The sequence below is a fragment of the Sphaerodactylus townsendi genome, linkage group LG03 (genome assembly GCF_021028975.2).
Source record: "Sphaerodactylus townsendi isolate TG3544 linkage group LG03, MPM_Stown_v2.3, whole genome shotgun sequence".
NCBI classification, from domain to species: domain Eukaryota; kingdom Metazoa; phylum Chordata; class Lepidosauria; order Squamata; family Sphaerodactylidae; genus Sphaerodactylus; species Sphaerodactylus townsendi.
Genome location: NC_059427.1, coordinates 93,955,414 through 93,974,293, shown reverse-complemented (window position 1 = coordinate 93,974,293; position 18,880 = coordinate 93,955,414). Strand labels below are relative to the sequence as shown.

The 18,880-nt window shown below is 40.1% G+C and overlaps 1 protein-coding gene across 2 annotated transcripts in view; it reads left to right on the top strand.

The window, feature by feature from the left end:
• The window catches only part of LARS1 (leucyl-tRNA synthetase 1), a 70,469-nt gene that overhangs the window by 24,486 nt on the left and 27,103 nt on the right, over positions 1-18,880 (top strand). For both annotated transcript variants that reach the window (XM_048489873.1, XM_048489872.1), the window contains exons 10-23: positions 776-1,001; positions 2,101-2,188; positions 2,916-2,992; positions 4,085-4,138; positions 7,378-7,518; positions 9,168-9,245; positions 10,105-10,190; positions 10,281-10,346; positions 10,637-10,719; positions 11,207-11,345; positions 14,978-15,190; positions 15,549-15,606; positions 16,853-16,916; positions 18,646-18,829. In XM_048489873.1, the coding sequence (XP_048345830.1) occupies positions 776-1,001; positions 2,101-2,188; positions 2,916-2,992; positions 4,085-4,138; positions 7,378-7,518; positions 9,168-9,245; positions 10,105-10,190; positions 10,281-10,346; positions 10,637-10,719; positions 11,207-11,345; positions 14,978-15,190; positions 15,549-15,606; positions 16,853-16,916; positions 18,646-18,829 (1,557 nt within the window). The remainder of the gene's footprint in view (positions 1-775; positions 1,002-2,100; positions 2,189-2,915; positions 2,993-4,084; positions 4,139-7,377; positions 7,519-9,167; positions 9,246-10,104; positions 10,191-10,280; positions 10,347-10,636; positions 10,720-11,206; positions 11,346-14,977; positions 15,191-15,548; positions 15,607-16,852; positions 16,917-18,645; positions 18,830-18,880) is intronic.

Below are 18,880 nucleotides of genomic sequence, written 5' to 3'. Positions count from 1 at the left end.
CAGAGGTTGTTTATAATAATAAATTATTATAGTATAATAAGCCTTTTTGCTTATTAAAGACTTATTTGCTGTAATTGACAGAACAGAAGCAAAATCATTAGCTTATTACAAGTAAATCCTGAATTCCCTGGAATAAGATACGTGATGGCCACTGGCTTAGATCACTTTTACAAGGACCTGGCCAAATTAATGGAGGGCTCGTCTCTCAACAGCTGTTAGAGTGGAAGTTCCTACTTCAGAGGCATTGTACCGATAAATTCTAGATGTAGATTCTCAAATAGGAGTGAGCTTCTGGCCTCATGCCTTACATGTGAATTTCTAGGTAATATCTGCCTAGAGGCTATTGGAAGCAGGATGCTGGACTAAATGGATATGTGATATGATCAAGCTGAGCTCATGCTATGAATTCTTTTTTCTGCATTCAATTGATAGTTAGCCCAAGAATTGCTGATTTTGATAATGTGGGTTTTGATTCAAAGTGCATCTGACTATTCTGCAGGAAAAGAAAAGTCTGATCATTCTACATTCAAATTTTATATCTGTAGAAAGAAGGATCTTTCTTTCACTTATACTGTGCAAAATGAAAGTGTTGACATAGTTGGGCTCCCAGATACGCTTGATTTGGGTTGTCAAAGGTGAGGCCTTATCATCATGTTATAGTGGATTTTGGCAATAGGTTAGAAAGTTTCAAAGGGCTAATTTTAACTCCTCAGCTTTTGGGGCTTCATATAAGTAATCAAAGATACTTCGCTGATTACCTTTCCTTCCCTTACAGTGGCCTTAAAGGAAAGAATATCTTCTTGGTAGCTGCTACTATGAGACCAGAGACTATGTTTGGACAGACTAATTGTTGGGTTCGCCCTGATATGAAGTACATTGGATTCGAGACTGTGAATGGGGATATTTTTATTTGTACACAGAGAGCTGCAAGGAATATGTCTTACCAAGGTTTCACAAAAACTAATGGAGTAGTACCTGTTGTGAAGGAGCTTATGGGGGAGGTAAACCTTTTTCAGTCTGTGACTAAAATGATTTATGTGGTACTGTTTGAATGTCCAACTTGGGCATTATCTGTAATATTAGCATACTACATCAGTACTGAACTAAAGTTCCTTTCTCATGCACATTGTGCATAACCTTTTCAAGGTAGTGCACTTACTCTCAGAATCTTTGGAAGGGATAATTTCCATCCAAACATTTTATACATGTGTAAAGGAATAAAAATGTTTCGTAGGCTGACATTGTCAGACAAGTTTTTCCATCAGGTAGGAGCATAAATAATTTTTGGGTAGGGGCAGCTGTTGAGCTTACCTGTTTGCTGGTTGGCACCTTTGCTAAAATGAGCAAACTGCCTCAGGAAACCATACTGAGGGCAGCAATTTTGTGTGAGTTCTCGGTCATGAAGGATTTCAAAACCAACACCTTCAATTCAACCAGAAACTAATTGGTAACCATTGAGCTACTGTGAAATAGATGTAATATGCATACTCTGCTTTAATGTATTTGTCATTTGAATCCCTCTTTATCCCCAGGGGATAAAGCACCTTACATTGTTCTCCTCTTCTACATTTTATCCCCATAAAAAAACCCTGTGAGGTAGGCTAGGCTGAGAGTGTGTGACTGGCCAAAGTTGGCCCAGCAGCCTTCCATGGCAGAGTGAGATTCAAAGCTGGGTTTCCCAGTTCGTAGTCTGAAGCCACACAACATTTCTGACAGTAATTGGGCTGCAGTACGAAATATTTCCATATACCACTTCATGAGAATCTGGTCCAAAAGACTTTGGTTCAAGTCGAAAGATTCTGAAATATACTATAAGGCTATAACTGTAGTGTGCACTTCTATAAGTGCAATGTTGTTTCTATTCCTCCTTCTCAGGTGTAATCCATTACTACCTGTCTTTCCCCCAAGTTCCTTCTGGAGTTGAAAATGTGGCATTGCATCTTTCAGATAGATAGGAGTGCCTTCTGTCTGCACATAGGAGATGTTTAGATCCAGGCCTTTTATGTCTACCCTATATAATAATCTCATTTGTGTCCACTTCAGTTGTAACTATGACTTGGGCGGAGAGGTCCTCATCTTTAATCCTTCTTCTCTGCTTAGGAGATCCTTGGGACTGCACTGTCAGCTCCTCTAACGTGCTACAAAGTCATCTATACCCTCCCAATGCTGTCTATTAAGGAAGATAAAGGCAAGTCTGCATTCTCTGCATTAGTTACAACTCCTTCTGCGAGCTAATACCTTTCTTTGCATAGATAGATTTTTAGATTTTTCTCAGCCAAGAACCTATAATATTTCTGTAGTCTAGATTCTGGAGACTGAGTTGCAGAAGGCTGATGGCTAGATTAGATAATAGCCTTTTAACTTCAAGGGTGCATTATATAAACACATTCATTTAATATAATTGCAATTATGAGCCCCTTCCAAGTTTGATGTTTTCTTCCAGATATATTTTAAAAGATTTATCAATCTTACCAAATCAATCTTGCCTATTTTTTTTGTACTCTACGCGTGCATGTTTCTTCCTTCCTCTGTGCAAATTGGCCATGAGAATCTCCAAAGATCCCCCAAGTTATCATCAGAGTTCCTTCAGTTGTCGTCTGGTTGCAGCTTTGGCGTCTCAGGGAGGGAGTTGTCAAAAGATTTTTGTCAGGGAACAGTTTTTAAAGAAATATTTGTGGGCATGTTCTGGTTTCAATACAATTGTGTAATGCTTCAGTGTGGTAGCATACAAGAGATGTTCTTAGTTGCAATGTATCCCATATAGCCAAGTGGATAAAAATATTGCCTTATTTTCTTACTGTTTGACTTGAGCTACTTGGAAATAGAAGCCTTTTTAAAAATGTGTCATTAATTTGGCGCGTTTTTGCAATAAAAATACAAATAGGCTAATCTGTGCTTTTTCGACATATTTTAAGGCACTGGAATAGTTAGCAGTGTCCCATCTGATTCCCCGGATGACATTGCTGCCTTTAGAGACTTAAAGAAAAAACAGGTAAGCTTTTTAAACCTTCCTCTTTAATACTGTTTGCTAGTTTGTACCAAAAGACAAGTGATTTGATTTGTTTTATTTGTTCCCTGTCTGGAGATTTCCATGAAGAATTTCAGTGCGTAATCAGACAGCTTTTACAGATTCTAACACCTCCTACTTATTGTAGGCATATTTTTGAGTCTGGCAAGAGGATTTTCATTTTAGAATCATAGAGTTGGAAGAGGCCAGAAGGGTCATCTAGTCCAACCACCTGCCATACAGGAATACACAGTCAACACACTCCTGACAGATGGCCATCCAGCCTCTGTTTAAAAACCTTCAGAGAAGGAGCCTTTACCATCCTCCGAGGCAGGGTATTCCACTGTTGAACAACCTTTGTTGTCAGGAAGTTCTTCCTAATGTTTAGGTGGAATCTCCTTTCTTGTCATTTGAATCAATTACTTTAGTTATTAAGTTTGTCCATTAGGTTTCATATCTTGGGAAGTGAAGCAGTGAGGCTAGTGTCCACAAGATCCACATGGATAGGTAAATTTTAGGCATTACGGCAGCGATACAGGAGTTGCTTTTCTGTTGGACAATCAGTCGAGACTGAGGATAATGACTAGGTGATAAGGACCTAAACTGTTGGCCCTGTCCAATGTTGTAGCAGTACTATGAGATGAATCCTTGCCATTTCCCACTCCATTACCCTGTTCTGTGGTAGTTAGTGTATCAGAAAGAAAGACCTATATTGAAGTTCCCATTATGCCATGAAGTGCTTGGGTTATCCTTGGCAATTTTCTTTCTCTTAATGTGATCTACTTCACAGGGTCGTTAGTATAAAATGGAGGAAGGGAGAGCTCTATACCTTGAAAGAAGGACAGGATTAAAAAGTACCAGCCAGATGGGTAGAAAACCAAATTTCATTTAGTTGGTCCATCATTTGATAGTATTGGCCTTCTCACATCTTATATCTTGCCTGATTTACCCATGTCAAATGCTGATACAGTGCATTTACCTGGTGCAGTGTATTTGAAGGAAATGGTATTGGGAAAATCTCTTCTAAGTTTGGGTAAGGAAAGTTTTTTTTCATGTTTCATTTCTAATTCTCCACAGCCGTTTCGAGCAAAGTATGGCATTAAAGATGAAATGGTCCTGCCATTTGAACCAGTGAGTACAACATAGAATGATTGTGTATGATCTCTTAAATGCCTTCAAATTTTGTCACAACTCTTATGTTCTATATTTAGACCTATAATCACAACTCTTATGTTCTATATACAGGCCTCTCTCTAGTCACAACCTTTATATTTTATATATAGGCCTCTAGGCATGATCATTGCCAAAGATTGGTTCAGTTGTGAGAGAGTTGGGCAGTGGTAAGCAAGAGACATTTGTGAGGAATCAGAGGCAGTTAGTGCCTGTTGGTTGGTAGGGCTCTGAGGAGATGAAATTGCATTCCTTGATTGGTGAAAGATCTATGCATGCGTTCCTAAGAAGAAGAGTTGTCTGAGCTCTTGGAAATCCATCACTTTCTTATTTCCAGATGTTAGGAGTAGACTGTGGTTCTGGGATGATGATATGAGGGCCCTTCGTGCTTTATTATTTTTCCTATGAAGCATTTGCATTCAAAACAGGCTCCAAGCATTGAGGCCATGTAAAGTGTTGAACACGTATGACTCTGCCTTATACTCAATGAGGCCATTGGTCCATCAAGATCATTATTGTCTACTCAGACTAGCAGTGGGTTTCCAAGGTCTCAAGCAGAGGTCTTGCACAACACCTATTGTGTGATCCTTTTAGCTGGAGATGTGGGGGATTGAACCAGGGACCATCTGAAGGACAAGCGGAGGCTTTTCTCTGAGCCAGTTCCCCTCACCACAACCCTTCTGATTTCTGAGACTAGAGGGTCTCCGTATGGGTTCATTTTCTCCATGTTAGCCTTGAGAATCAGCGGCTTTTTAAAACAGTGTGAGAGTAGAAAGCTGAGATTCTTGAAGTTATTCCAAACAAAGTTGTTTGAATTCTTGCAATAACCAGTTTTTAATGTGTTTTTTTGTTGGGGGGGTGGGGTTTCTCAGTATTATCACTGAAACTGTCTGTTGGTTTTCTTAATTACATTCAGGGCAAAGTGTGAACGTTAAGCACTAATCTCATGTTTTCTCAATAAAGTTATTTGTTAGTGATGAAGTGTGTGCATATATATGTTTTCAGAGGAGAAAATAGCACTTGACCCCCAGCTTTGCCCCGCTGCCCTCCGAGACTGGAAAATGAGCCTGGTTGGGAGAAAAATGACCTGAGAGGAAAGGGCGAGGGGCAGTGGGCAGGATCAAGTCTTCCCACCTTACTTGGGTTTTCTCATGAAAGCATCTCTTCTCTCTTGTTTCCCAAAAACATGAAATGCAAGTCTTTTCTAAAGGAATGGGCTCCCCCCTCCCCATGCCTGCCCCAAACAAGCTAACTTACTGTTTGGTTCTGACAGTTCATCATGGAACACGGCACATCTGGAACACAGCACACAGCACATCTGGTGTTGTGCACTGTATGTAACCTACCTAGGTATTACTAGTGTAAAGCTGATTGTTGTATCCATCAAAAGGCAATTTTGGGGAAGTTGTTCGTTAGCAGAGCTCCTTTTTCTCGCAGTTCGACAGCAATAGAACATTTTTGGTACTATCTCAGTAGAATATTTTTCATTTTTGTAAATGTGATTTTTGTTTTAAAAAGAAGGTTTTTATAAAATGTTTATAGAAACTTGCTTATTTCATGAAATTAAATGTAAATTGACAAATTCAAAGTAGACTGTGCAAGTAGTAAAGAACTGCAGCCTAACTGGAATCATAGCATAGAAGTATCTCTCTCTGTATGTAAACTTAAAAGGCTGGCCAGTACGCGGACAGCAAAATCTATATGATAGGACTGTAGCAACCTAGCTGTGGCTCTGACTGAACTGCAGGGCTTTACTGTACAGCACCATGCCTTCACCCAGGTATCAGGTGGCCCTGCAGTACAACAGGGAGATGTACATTTCGGCATCTGCCAGTTTGCTAGAGCAACACAAAATGGCAATTGTAATTTTGCAAGGTCATCTCTTGAAGCTTCAGGTGCCAGTTTGAGTTGCCATAGCAACTACAGCCTCTTTGCAGGGTAAGGATGCTTGTTCTGAGTAGGAAGGGACAAACGAAAGAGGAGGAACGGAAAAAACGAGGACCTCTATCACACAGGTCATCTTTGTTATCAATGCCCAAATGAATAAATAAAAACACTTGAACACTAGAAATATGTGATAATAGTTGTTGCCTGTTGCTGCCTGTTTTCTGTATGCAAACCGTTTGGCAAGGGAAGGTGCTTTTGTAAAATCTCTTGCCCCAGTGAAGTACTGGTCTGTTCCCCCCATGCCCATTAAGCAAGTGGCAGTTCTAACTCTGTATATCCCTACCATAGCCAAGTGAGATCCAAAAATTGCTGTTGCTCATGATTGGTACTGGTCCATTAAGAGGGCTATGAAGCTAATCAGAGCCATGAATTTTTTAATGAATAATATACCCTTGTGAGACTCCATTTGAAACTCAGATCTGCCTGTCTGATTGAGAGCTTTGCTTTTATGTACTTTGTTGGTATTCTTTGCACACTGTAGATTTAGACCAGACAATAGTGCTCTGATGCAGGATTTAAAGCCAGGCATCCACTGGATAATTTTTGGGACATGTTTTACGATTCTTTCATAGAACATTAAGAGTCCCAATAATTTCAAGCAATAAATATTGAAGAAAAACATTGTTAAGAAGCAAAGCAGACAAACCTTCAAGACTTTTAATACTCATTAAATACAGGTAGAATACTCATATTCTACCTGTGTGATGTGTAGTTCTAAGATTGTTTTATTTGGATGAACTTAACTGTTTTTGTTTCATCTCTTCTCCTTCCATGGCTCATGTTCCAACCCATTAGGCCAGGGGTCCCCAAACTTCTTCAGCCTGCAGGTGCATTTGGAATTCTGATATGTCATGGTGGATGACAGCAACAAAATGGCCACCACATGAGACAGAGCCGGCCACAAAATGGCTCCCACAGCTTAACTTCAGTAACACAGAGCAGACTTATGTGCTAGGGTAGCAGCTGCTGTCAACGGAACATTAAAAAAATGACACAGCTAATCAAAAGCATTGGTGGGCAGAAGCTTTACCAGACTCCATTGTCTTTCTAAAAGCACTTGGCAGGTACCAGAAAAGGTGTTGGCAGGTGATATGGTGTAACAGGGACCATGTTGGAGACCACAGCATTAGGCTATGAGCAAGACAAATACTGTTGATATATTTGGAAACTTATAGGTTTGAATTCCCAACAGTATTCTTGATTTGCTTGTACAATTGATAATAGTTCTTCACTGTGCCTTTTTATATTATCAGGTGCCCATCATAGAGATCCCTGGCTACAGCAACCTTTCTGCTCCACTTGTCTGCGATGAGCTCAAAATCCAGAGTCAAAATGACAGAGAGAAGCTGACAGAAGCCAAGGACATACTATACCTGAAAGGATTTTATGATGGAGTAAGGAAAAAATCTGTATCTTCTAAAGCATCTTAAGGGAGAACTGAGTGTGATTGTTTTTGTTTTTACCATAAGCAAAGAAAGACCTAGCTTTTAGGGAATTGCATATGGTCAGTTTTGCTTCTGTGTCAAGGGTCTGAGAAAGAATTGCTCTGTAATTGGATTGGTTGTGACTTGCCTGTGATGTATGACCCCTTCCGCACATGCAGAATAATGCACATTCAATCCACTTTCATAATTGTTTTCAAGTGGATTTTGCTATTCTGCACAATAAAATCCAGCTGTAAAGTGAATTGAAAGTGGATTGGAAGTGTATTATTCTGCATGTGCAGAAGAGGCCTGTGTGTTTGCTTCCTTCTATTTTGCCCATGACACACTTCAGCATATCTGGGATTGTTCTGCTACATACTATCCTTGTCCAGTGAGCAGCTCTGGCACAGTACACCTTGTTTCTCTTTATTTTCCTCTTCTCTCTGTTTTACAATTTAGGATGCCTTTATCTATAATTCACATAAGGCGCTGCCTTCTAATACATCCACTGATGCTTATTTTGGGTTGGGTCCAAAGAAGTGTGAGCAGTAGAACATTAGTGGCTATCATTTATTTAAAATATTTACATCCTGCACTTGTTATTGAGTCTTATGTAGGGCTATAAGTAATAGGCTTTATAACTACACTCAGCTTTATAACTATAGTCTTATTCTTATATAAGATTTTTTGTGTATAGTTTTGCTTTGGAATTTGTAGACCTCTTTTTGATTTTTGTATCCTCAATCCTCTCATCACATCTCATCTCTCTATTTAATACTTCCATAAACAAGAGAGAACAGAGTGGGCATCCTTATCTTGTTTTTTCCCTCTGTATCTCATAAGGTTTTATTAAGTTTCCATTAACAGTTGTTTCTGCTGTTTGTGATGTATAGATTGATTACACCCATTTCATAAAATTCTCTCCAAATCCCTATTTTCTAAGACCTTATCTGAAAAAGACCAGTTCAAATCGTCAAATGCTTTCTCTGCATCCAAGAATACCAAGGCAACTTGCTTTTCATTATGTTTTTCCAAATATTCCAACACATCTAGTACAGTTCTAACATTGTCCCTCAATTGCCCTTTAGGTAAAAAGCCATATTGGTCTTCATGAATAACAAACTGTAGCACAGTCTAAAATTGTAGTAGATAGCTTATGGTCATTATTCAATAATAATATTTGTCTATAATTTTTTGTCAAAGGCCCTATCCACACGAATCACCTAAAATGTTTTAAAAACCATTTTAATTCCCTCCCTTTCGTTTGCACTCACCCCCTTGAAATGATTACCAGCTGCCACTATGTGACCCCCCCCTTTTTTTTTTAGTTCAGCATTGAGTTGATGCTTCAATGCTTCATGGTATCACACTGCATTCTATACTCCTTGTATGCTTGATGCTTCGAAGATTCCCCCCCCCCCCCCCCCCAATTAATGAACAAATAGAGCAATGCTGGAAATAAACAGGTGAAAAGGAACTGAGTACACTCAGAAGATGGAGAACCGGGTTAGTCAGGTTTGTAGAAGTGGACTTTCAGGCATTTTTCTTCAGGAAAAGGAAGGAACACAGTCATATATACTAAAATTCTGAAACAAATCTGTAGTGATTTCTCTTTTCAGGTAATGTTGGTGAACGGATTCAAAGGCCAGAAAGTCCAGGATGTCAAGAAACCCATTCAGAAGATGATGATAGACAATGTGGGTAGCAGTTTGTACTACTTTTTGAGATTACATGGTCAATTTCACAACACAACTGTACTGCCTTGTTTCTAGCATTCTGGCCCCAGAACATGAACTGCACTAGGTTAAATATTTTGATTTTGGTGTAAAAGAGAAATTATTGTGCTATCTATCAAACAGAGAGGATGGTTCTTGAAATCCTGCAGAGTTGTCTGCTTTCTTTTGTGAACCAGTCCATTTAATGTTTGCTCACCAAAGACAAACTTGTGTGATTCTGATGGGTTTTTTTAGGCATACTGGAAAGAAGGTTGCCCGATAGTTCTGAAGTTGACAGATTGCAGTAATGTCGCTCTCCCTTAAATCTTGTATCTAGAATACTTGGAGCTTCTTTACTCCTGAGTTCTGAATTCATAGAATATGATGGTTTATCTATAGCACTTGCATGTCTTTTTCACAAGAGGGCAGTTAAGGTATTGAGTGTCAACTTCTCTTTCAAGTACTTGGCATTGTGGATCTTTTAAGTTTTTCTTTACTGTGGAATTTCTTCACTGTGGTGTTTCATATCTATCTTAATCCTTTATTTTGGTCAATCCCCATGACATACAAAATTGAGCTTTGTCGTAGACCTTTTAAATGCATGTAATGGTCTGCCTACTCATGGGCAAATTTAGGCATTCGTTGAAAGCCACACTGCATGTGTTGGAGATCTGTAACCCCAGTCCTGCCTGATACAGTCAGCCAGAATATCAATTGTGAAGATTAGAGGGTTAAATAAAACAGAATTCAGGATTTGGGTGTAATTAAATGTATTACCTCAGTCCCTAAAATTCCCTTGTTATCATGACTATGTCATTCCTATTGTTTCCCTTTTCTTCAGGGTGAAGCAAGTATTTACATGGAGCCCGAGAAGCAAGTTATATCTAGATCTGCAGATGAGTGTGTGGTGGCTCTCTGTGACCAATGGTAAGTCAAAAGTTAAGCATAGCTTAATCAGCCCTAAGACTATTTTTGATGTCTGATTTTTGACACATTCTATTTTTTATCTGATTTTAGGTACTTGGACTACGGTGAAGAAAGCTGGAAACAGCAGGCTTTTGAATGTTTGAAGGGAGTTGAGACGTAAGTTTATTGATTTTTTTAAAATATCACCATTTCTCCAAGGTGCGTCTGTGATTTTCCCTTCCTCTATTTTGTCTTCATTACAACCTGGAACAATAGATTTGGTTAAGAGATTGACAGTTTCGAGATCATTCAGTGAGCTTCATTGCAGATCAGGGATTTGAATCCAGGTCTCTGTAGTCTAATAGCTCAATCACTGAACCATACTTGTTGCCTTGTTAGGAGCAGGGAAGATGTGGGCAATATCAAATTAGGAGCAAAACCAAGTATGTATGTTCTGCCCTTCCCAGGTTTTGTGAAGAAACACGAAGAAATTTTGAAGCTTCTTTAGACTGGTTAAAGGAACATGCCTGTTCAAGAACATACGGATTAGGTATGGAGAGAAAAAGTTTTCCATCTTAACTTCATTACATGGCTCTTCATTTTTTGTTGGATTCTTGCAGAATACATTTTGGCACATAGTGGGATGATATATGCAGAAAAGGATTTAATGTTACCTCTGAGTTGACATTAGGGCACAGTTCAGTTTTTCATGAAAAAGCATCTTCTGATTGTTCCTAGTATTGTAATGGGCATATTAATTCAGAACTGACTCAGGGCAGAGTTCATCAGTATGCTTTAATAATGAAGAATTTGCCTTCATTTTAGGTTACCAACTCAAGTATTCAGACCTTTTTTTGCTCTTTCAAAGATGATGGTTCATACAAAGGTGGTCAATTACTATCTTAATACCTGCTGAGTTGTGCCAACTAAAGAGTTGATTTTGCAGACCCAGTAATTTGCCTTTTTATCCTCTGGAAGGCCTGAAAATTAGGATGCATTTTTGCGCTTTGGAATAAACATACTTTGTCATCCTGCAGGAACTCGCTTGCCGTGGGATGAGCAGTGGCTGATAGAGTCTCTGTCTGATTCTACTATCTATATGGCTTTCTATACGGTTGCTCACCTGCTGCTAGGAGGCAATCTCCGTGGGCAAGGAGAATCCATATTGAAGATTAGGTAAGGGACAATGAGTGGGTAGGAAAGAATACTGTGATGATGTAGGTTTTTCCCCTCTTGGAGATAGTCAGCTTGGTACTTCATATAAAATTGAAAGCAAAGATAACCCTCTGGATACTGATACAAAAATTTGCATTTGCATCACACTTGGGAAAACACTGGATGCTTTCATTAATCAAAGTTACCTATGGGTCTCTTTGCAGGGCATCTGTAAATCCTAGCAAGGGGAAATAGTGGTCAAGTAAATTGACAGATATGGTTTCATGTCATTTTTGGTTTCTCAGACAACAAGGAAAATGAGAGGGCTAGCAGTTGGCTAGCATTTTCTTGCTGTCTCTCTACATGTAATCCAATACAAGGCCAACAATCCTGTCAATTGAGCACCTCTCATTTTACATACAGTAATCTTTGTTGTGTTTTCACTGACTGGAAGGCTATTGCTGCAGAACCTTAAAATGAAAATATAATTTCAAGGCACCATTTCATGTTAATGGAACTCCACCTTCAGGCTTCCAGTAGTGTTGTCTCCTGCAAAATAAAGACAGATCTACAGAGCCTTGCTTCAAAATGTCTTTCTAATGAACTAGTTTGTGTGATTTCATCAAGTGCCCTATTTAAATTATGGTGACTTGTACTGATCAGTTGCAATACACAGTTGGAGATCTCTGTAAGATGGTAAAACCACTTAAGGACCTTTCAGAAAGGATGTTTGAGAAGGAAAATTACAGTGGAGAAGTGGCTCAGGTTGTCATGTGGTAAACTTTCTTTTAGAAGTAGCCATGGTATGCCTGAGGTGTCTGCACTTGCTGTTGAGCTGGCTAGTGGCCGTGTCTGTCCTGAAAGATGGGAATGAATGCATTTTGGCCACTTTTCTCTTTGATCTGTTCATCAGGGACAGAACTACAGGCTGTAGCTGCCAAAGTGCTTCCAGTTCAGAATTTTACGTGAATTTATTGTTCTGCATTAGGGGGCTTAACCTCAGTCTTCTGTTTTACTTTAGGAAGTCACTTAATGCCCCCGAGTTAAGATTCAGTCAATCTATGGCACTAACAATATGTGAAAGATTACATTCACAATGCCAGGCCAGAAAGACTTCAGAATGAACCATCACTCAATTAGGATGTGGATCTTAATTCTTCCTTATTGCAGCCGTCCGCTGATCCAGTCAGTTGGTAGTAGTCGCTTCTCTGTCCACCAGGAGGCATCATCACTCAATTAATGTGAACCTTCATTTTTCTATAAAGTAATATTTACCATTGTATGTTTATTTATTTATTTTAGCTATTAAAAGTTTTATATCCTTTTCCTTTGGCTGAAGGCAGTTTACAAACAATAATGAAATCATTACCAATTAAACCAAATTTAAAAAATAATCCAAATACCTGTCCTCCAAGCCATCTGCTTTTCACAGTCTATCAAGTGCCTTGGCAAACAATCAAACTTTGTGGCACCACCCGAACCTCACCCCGACTAGGGGACTCTCCCCACCTCTTCAGGGAGCCCATTCCACATAGTGGGGGCTGAAGTGGAAAAGGCCCAGGCTGTGGTTGGTGTCAGGCTGTGATTTGTTGTACCTAAGTACAACCAGTAGGTAAAAGCCTGAAGACTGTAGCTGATGCACAGGAACCTATGGGAGGAGATAGTTCTTCAGTTATGTGGCACCCTGAATTGTACTCAAAAGCAAAGCAGCAGCCAATGTAGCTTTTTCAGATATGTGCCCATTCAGCTAGCCCCTGGCAATAATCAGATTTCCTCATTCTGGTCCAGCTGCAGTTTCTGGGTCTTCTTCTAGGGCAGCTCAATGTGGAGTGCATTACAGTAGTCCAACATGAGGTTACAAAAATGTGGATCAGTGTGGCAGGATTGGCTGCCTCTAAGAAAAAAGAGTGTTGGTGAACCAGAAGCAGGGGATATAAAGCAGTTCTGGCAACTGTGCCAGCCTGCTTTTTCAAACCCAATCTGAATCTGAGAGAACCCTCAAGCTCTTAACCTCCTTAACTGACCTCACAAGGTGTCTGTTGTGGCGAGAGGAAGGGAAAGGAGCTTGTAAATCCAAAACTCTTCTTTTTCTCTGCAGAAGCGAACTCCATCCAGGGCAAGAGGATTCACTTCCTCCATGGCATCAGCCTTTCATCACTTCTTTCTTGTCTGAATTCAGGGAATTCTCCGTTTCCTACCTGAACACTGACTGTTCCCTCAAACCATTTCCAAATTATTGCCATTTTAATGGCAATAATATTTAAACACTGCAAACTAGTGCAAAGCTGAGATGGCCACTGGGGATTTTCTTCTTTGAGGACTCTATTCTAATCGTCATGGTTGGTATTAGGGCCATTAGGGTGGCAGACTAGGTTCCCAGTAGCATGGGGGACTTGTAGGTGACTTGGTGCGGAAATGAGCATGTTGGCCTGAGTTTGCATAATATGGATGATGTATTCATGCAATTAATACTAAGGCAATATCCACCAGCTGTTTCCAGTTTGAAGAGTCAAGGAATAATCAGTGTGTGTCCTAGTCTCATTTAACATTGTCTATCTTCCAGGAAGCTCAGAGGAGTAGTGGGGCAAAATGGTGTCTGGGGCCAAATCCTGGCCTGCACCCACCCCAAAAAGCAGCCAAACTCCCCCACTTCCCTGCTAAAACAAACAAAAAAACCAAAAGACAAACCTGCTTCCTCCTGGGGAGAAGGGCTGGCTGGAGCAGGCTCTGCCAGACGAATGGGATTCCTTGACGCCACTGTCCCATTCCCACCGCCAGGCCCTGCTTTGTTCTGGAGGGGAGGGCTTCCTGGGCTTCTGCTGGGCAAGCTGGAGGGCACCTTGTCGCCACTTCCTCATCCCTGTTACTCGCTCTCCCCTCCAGAAGGAAGCAGGGTCTAACGACAGGGATGGGGCAGCAGTGGCAGCAGTAAGGCATCCTCCCACTCACCCGACTGCAACCCAGCCAGCCCTCCCCACAGGAGGAAGCAGGGTCTGGCAGGTGAGCAGAAGGGCATCTTGCTGCCGCTGCCCAGTCCCCACTGCTGGGCCCTGCTTGCTTCTGGGTGGGCGGGCGGGGGGAGTGACTGGCAAGCAGGCGTGTGTCATGCTAGTGAGCTGCTGTACTTGCTCCTGGGGGGAGAGGAGGTCTTAGAGCCCAGTGTGCTCCCCACGTGACAGGTTGGAGTGGTGCTTAGGTCGTCTGACCCCTCTGATCCCCCTAGATTTGCTTCTGAGTAAGCTTCATATCTGTTTTATTATTTTTATCACAGTATTTTAAGTTGCTTTCAATCTATCTAACTATATGTTATTTATTGGGAGTGTTTCCAGAATTCCTAAAGTTTGGGGGGAGGGGCATTGTTAGATTTTAGCTTTCAACTTGTTTTTAAACTATCAAAATTAGTTTTTAAGATGAAAGTAGCTATATTTTGAAGTGCAAGAAAGATGGGGGGGGGGGGGAAACCAAGGAACTGCTTGAAACCTGGGGGATTTGCCACACCATGTGTAAATGAATGACCCAGTCATATGAAATACAGAGACCAAGTAGCGAATGCTTAGTTAATGTAAGTGTAAATGTCTGTTTAGCATGATATAGCCTTAAAAGTAACTTTCACTGTATCTTTCTCATAACTTTTCTCTTACTGTTCTACACAGGGCAAATCAGATGTCTAAAGAAGTTTGGGACTACATCTTCTTTAAGACAGCTCCATTCCCTGCAACAAAAATCCCAAAGGAAACATTGGATAAACTGAAGCAGGAGTTTGAATTTTGGTATCCTTTGGATCTGCGAGCCTCTGGCAAGGACCTTGTTCCAAATCACTTGTCCTACTTTCTCTATAACCACGTGGCTATGTGGCCAGATCAAAGGTTGGTTTGAATTAAAGCCAAGGCGATTGAAATGTGCTTTCTCAGGTGTATTTCTAGAAAAAGCCACTTTCCCTCTTCTCCAGCTTTGAGTATGACGCAGAAGAGTTTATGCCATATAGATAATCAGACCTTGAGTCAAAGTATCAAATGAACTATACCTGAATTTTCTACTTTGGAGTATCTGATTCTCTCATATTCTAGTAATGTTTTGTTGATATGGATTTGGGTCACTTGTTTTTGGTTTTAACATGTATGCTGAATCACGTTATATTTAAAGAATTGTTTTTTTAGACGTGTGGATCTATCAGTATTTAACAGTATTTATTTTAAAAAAACTATTTTCTGTTGTCCACTGCAGAGAAAAATGGCCTGTAGCTGTGAGAGCAAATGGACATCTTCTCCTGAATTCAGAGAAGGTACATTTTACTTTGTGTGTATTGGAGATTTGTGACGGTCAGAACTAACAGGGGTGCATCGTATTCCTGCTTCAGAAATCTTGCAATGGCATCCATCCAGTCGCACAGCAACCCAATTCTGAAGAGCACTCCAGTTTTCAGGAGGGGAGATACCATCTTCTGCTGAGTTTGCCTCTCATTATAAACCCCTACTTCATCCTCTGTTCTGTTCTTCTGGCTATGTTGACCCTCATGCATGAAATTGAGACTGGGTGGGTGTCAGTGGGGAGTACCAAGAACTGGAGGCACAAAAAGTTCTTTTCCATGAGTCCTCTTAATTGTTGGAGGCAAACCAAAATATTGATACGGCTGGTTTCCACTTGCTTTACATTTTACTACCTTTCCCAATTTTGTAGGACCTAAGTATTTACATGTTTTGATTACCAAACTTGACATGTAAATCTTTTTTTTTTGCCAAGCGTTGATTAAAATCTTAATTGTCTCTTTTTCTGTGACCAGTAAATATCTTTGTAATATTTTGAAGGACAGAGTTTATCTGCTGCGCTTTACCTTACCATTCCAGTTACTTCAGCACTGCATACATGGCTCTCTACTTCACCATTTTATTAACACAACTGCAATTTGAGGAAGATGTTGAAACCAAGAGAATGACAGATAAAAATTCACCCAGTGAGCTTTGGGGCCAAGTGGGAATTTGCATCGCAGTTTCCCCAATCCTAGTCTGAAATTCGAACTCTTATGCCAAGTATTATAATCACTCTTTTGTTGTTATCTGTCATGGAGTACTTGATCTCAGCTCATGATCCCAGCATTATTTAGCAGTGTATATAAGATCCAGAGGGATCTTCTTTCATTTTAGCCTAAATCATCAGCATAATGAGAACTTTGTTCCTTTCTTATGCTTAGAAATGGGAACCATATAGAACAGTGGTGGCGAACCTTTGACACTCCAGATGTGGCCATGCTGGCAGGGGCTGATGGAAATTGTAGTCCATAACATCTGGAGTGCCAAAGGTTCGCCACCACTGATATAGAATAAAGCCATATGATTGATGTTGAGTCGTACAAATGAGTTTACTTCACCTGTATAGCAGAACTAAATGCTGGTGAAGTTACAATAATGTATCTAGGTTAAAATAGGGTGTTAGATTTGATTGATTGGTTCCCATGGATATTCCATTTGTTGATGAAAAACTTATCAGTGCTTCAGTCAACTTGTGATGGTGTTTGTTGTGTTTTCCCACAGATGTCTAAATCTACGGGCAACTTTCTCACCCTTTCCCAAGCTGTTGCGAAGTTTTCTGCTGATGGTAAGAAGCAATGAGGTTGAAATTTGAAATGTTGCCAAAGTGTTGGACAAATGGCTCTGCCCTCAGTGGCATAAATAAGTAAATATTAAGGCTTTTAATGGATGCATTTTAACAAGATTAGAGTTATTTTGAATATTTTAAATTTGAATCTGTAAGTTTGACCCAGGAAAAAGTGAGATATAAATATTTTAATAAATAATGGTTACGAACAGGGATTCATGGAGAAGATCCCATCCTTTTGTCTTGCTCTTTCTGACCCCCATCTACCCTCTCCACCCCCCTTTTCCTCGCTGCTTTTTTAGTCTTATCCCCCTCCCCCAATGGCACCTTCTCTCCCTTTTATCATCCTCTCCTTTTCCTCTTGATTTTCCTGCTTGCGATCACCTTCTCATGGGATACCTGGTGGTGGCACCTTTGTTGCCCTTGCTACCACCACTTGCTCCTTCCTTCCCTACTGCTTTTCTGGTTGCTGCCACGCTTTCTCATTGACCATCTGCCTGCAAAACCACTGCCTGCTCTTGCCTGGCTCAGCTGATGATGGCTCACTCACCATTCCTGCTATTTTTTCCCTTTCCCCATTGCCTCTACTGCCCACCAACTGGACCTGGTTTTGATTGATTATAGGGTTGCTAAGCAACTGATGAAAATAGCAGCCAAAACCTTGTGACATAGTATCATGAGATCTTTGGATTTTTCCCCAGTACATAAACATTTTTTAATTTTCTTTGTGCAAACTCCAGAGCTGCCCCTGGTTTGTACAGACTATCCCTAGAATTCTGATATTTTTCAGCAACACCCATTCCCTTGTCCATATCAACACAACAGCTTCAAAATATAGTTTAAAATTTGGCAACGAGAAACTTCCTCTTTCCTTCGCATCTTGCCTATTTTTATATTTAATTCTTGGTTTCTTATCCTGCAAAATGAAATTTCTTATATCCTTTTGCCATTGCCTAAAGCATGTTACAGAGTTAATTATTGGTATAATTTGGAACAAAATTAACATTCTTGGTAATAAATTCATTTTTATCACCAGAATTCTACCCACTAAAGATAAATTCAGCCTGCTCCATCTCAGCAAGTCTTTTTTTCACATCATTCCACATTTTGACATATTTTGGAATAACACACAGTTCTTGTTTGTCAACCACACTCCCAAATATTTAATTTTTTTTACCATACATTCAGATAGTTGAGATAATCTGAGGTGATCCCTATTTTTAGTCAGGATTTTAGTTTTGTTTGTATTCAGCCTAAACCCCGCCAGATCCCCAAATTCTTTTATTTTACATGACAATCTTTCCACATTTTGTACTGGTTCTTCCAGTATCATAACTACATCATCTGCAAAGGGTTTTAATTTACAATGCTGCTTACCAACTTTCAAAACCCTTATTTGATCATCACATCTTATGTTTCTGTTAAGAATCTCTGAAGTCAGTATAACAAGTAATAGTGAGAGAAGGCATTCTTGTCTTGTTCCTTTTGTTATCCTTTTGATATCTGACATATCCCCACTTACAATTATTTCAGCATACTGTTTGATGTAGATTACCTCTATGTACATGAGTATTGTGGGTTTCCACTTGTAGTCTGTTTGTTTTTTAATCCAGCTTGGAACCTGTGTTTCATGCTGGAGCAGTAGTTGAGAGTCAGGTCTTGCTATCTGTGTAATAATACAACAGTTGACTTCCTGTGGCACTACTCTATAAACTTGTTTCCTGTCCAGGTATGCGATTGACATTGGCTGATGCAGGCGATACTGTTGAAGATGCAAACTTTGTGGAAGCCGTGGCAGACGCTGGAATCCTCAGACTGTACACTTGGGTGGAATGGGTGAAGGAAATGCTTGCAAACTGGGACAGCTTAAGAAGCGGGCCTGCTACTACTTTCAATGACAGGGTCTTTTCCAGGTAAAGTGAAGTAAACCATAAACATCTAGTTTGAAAATATCTCTCTCTCTA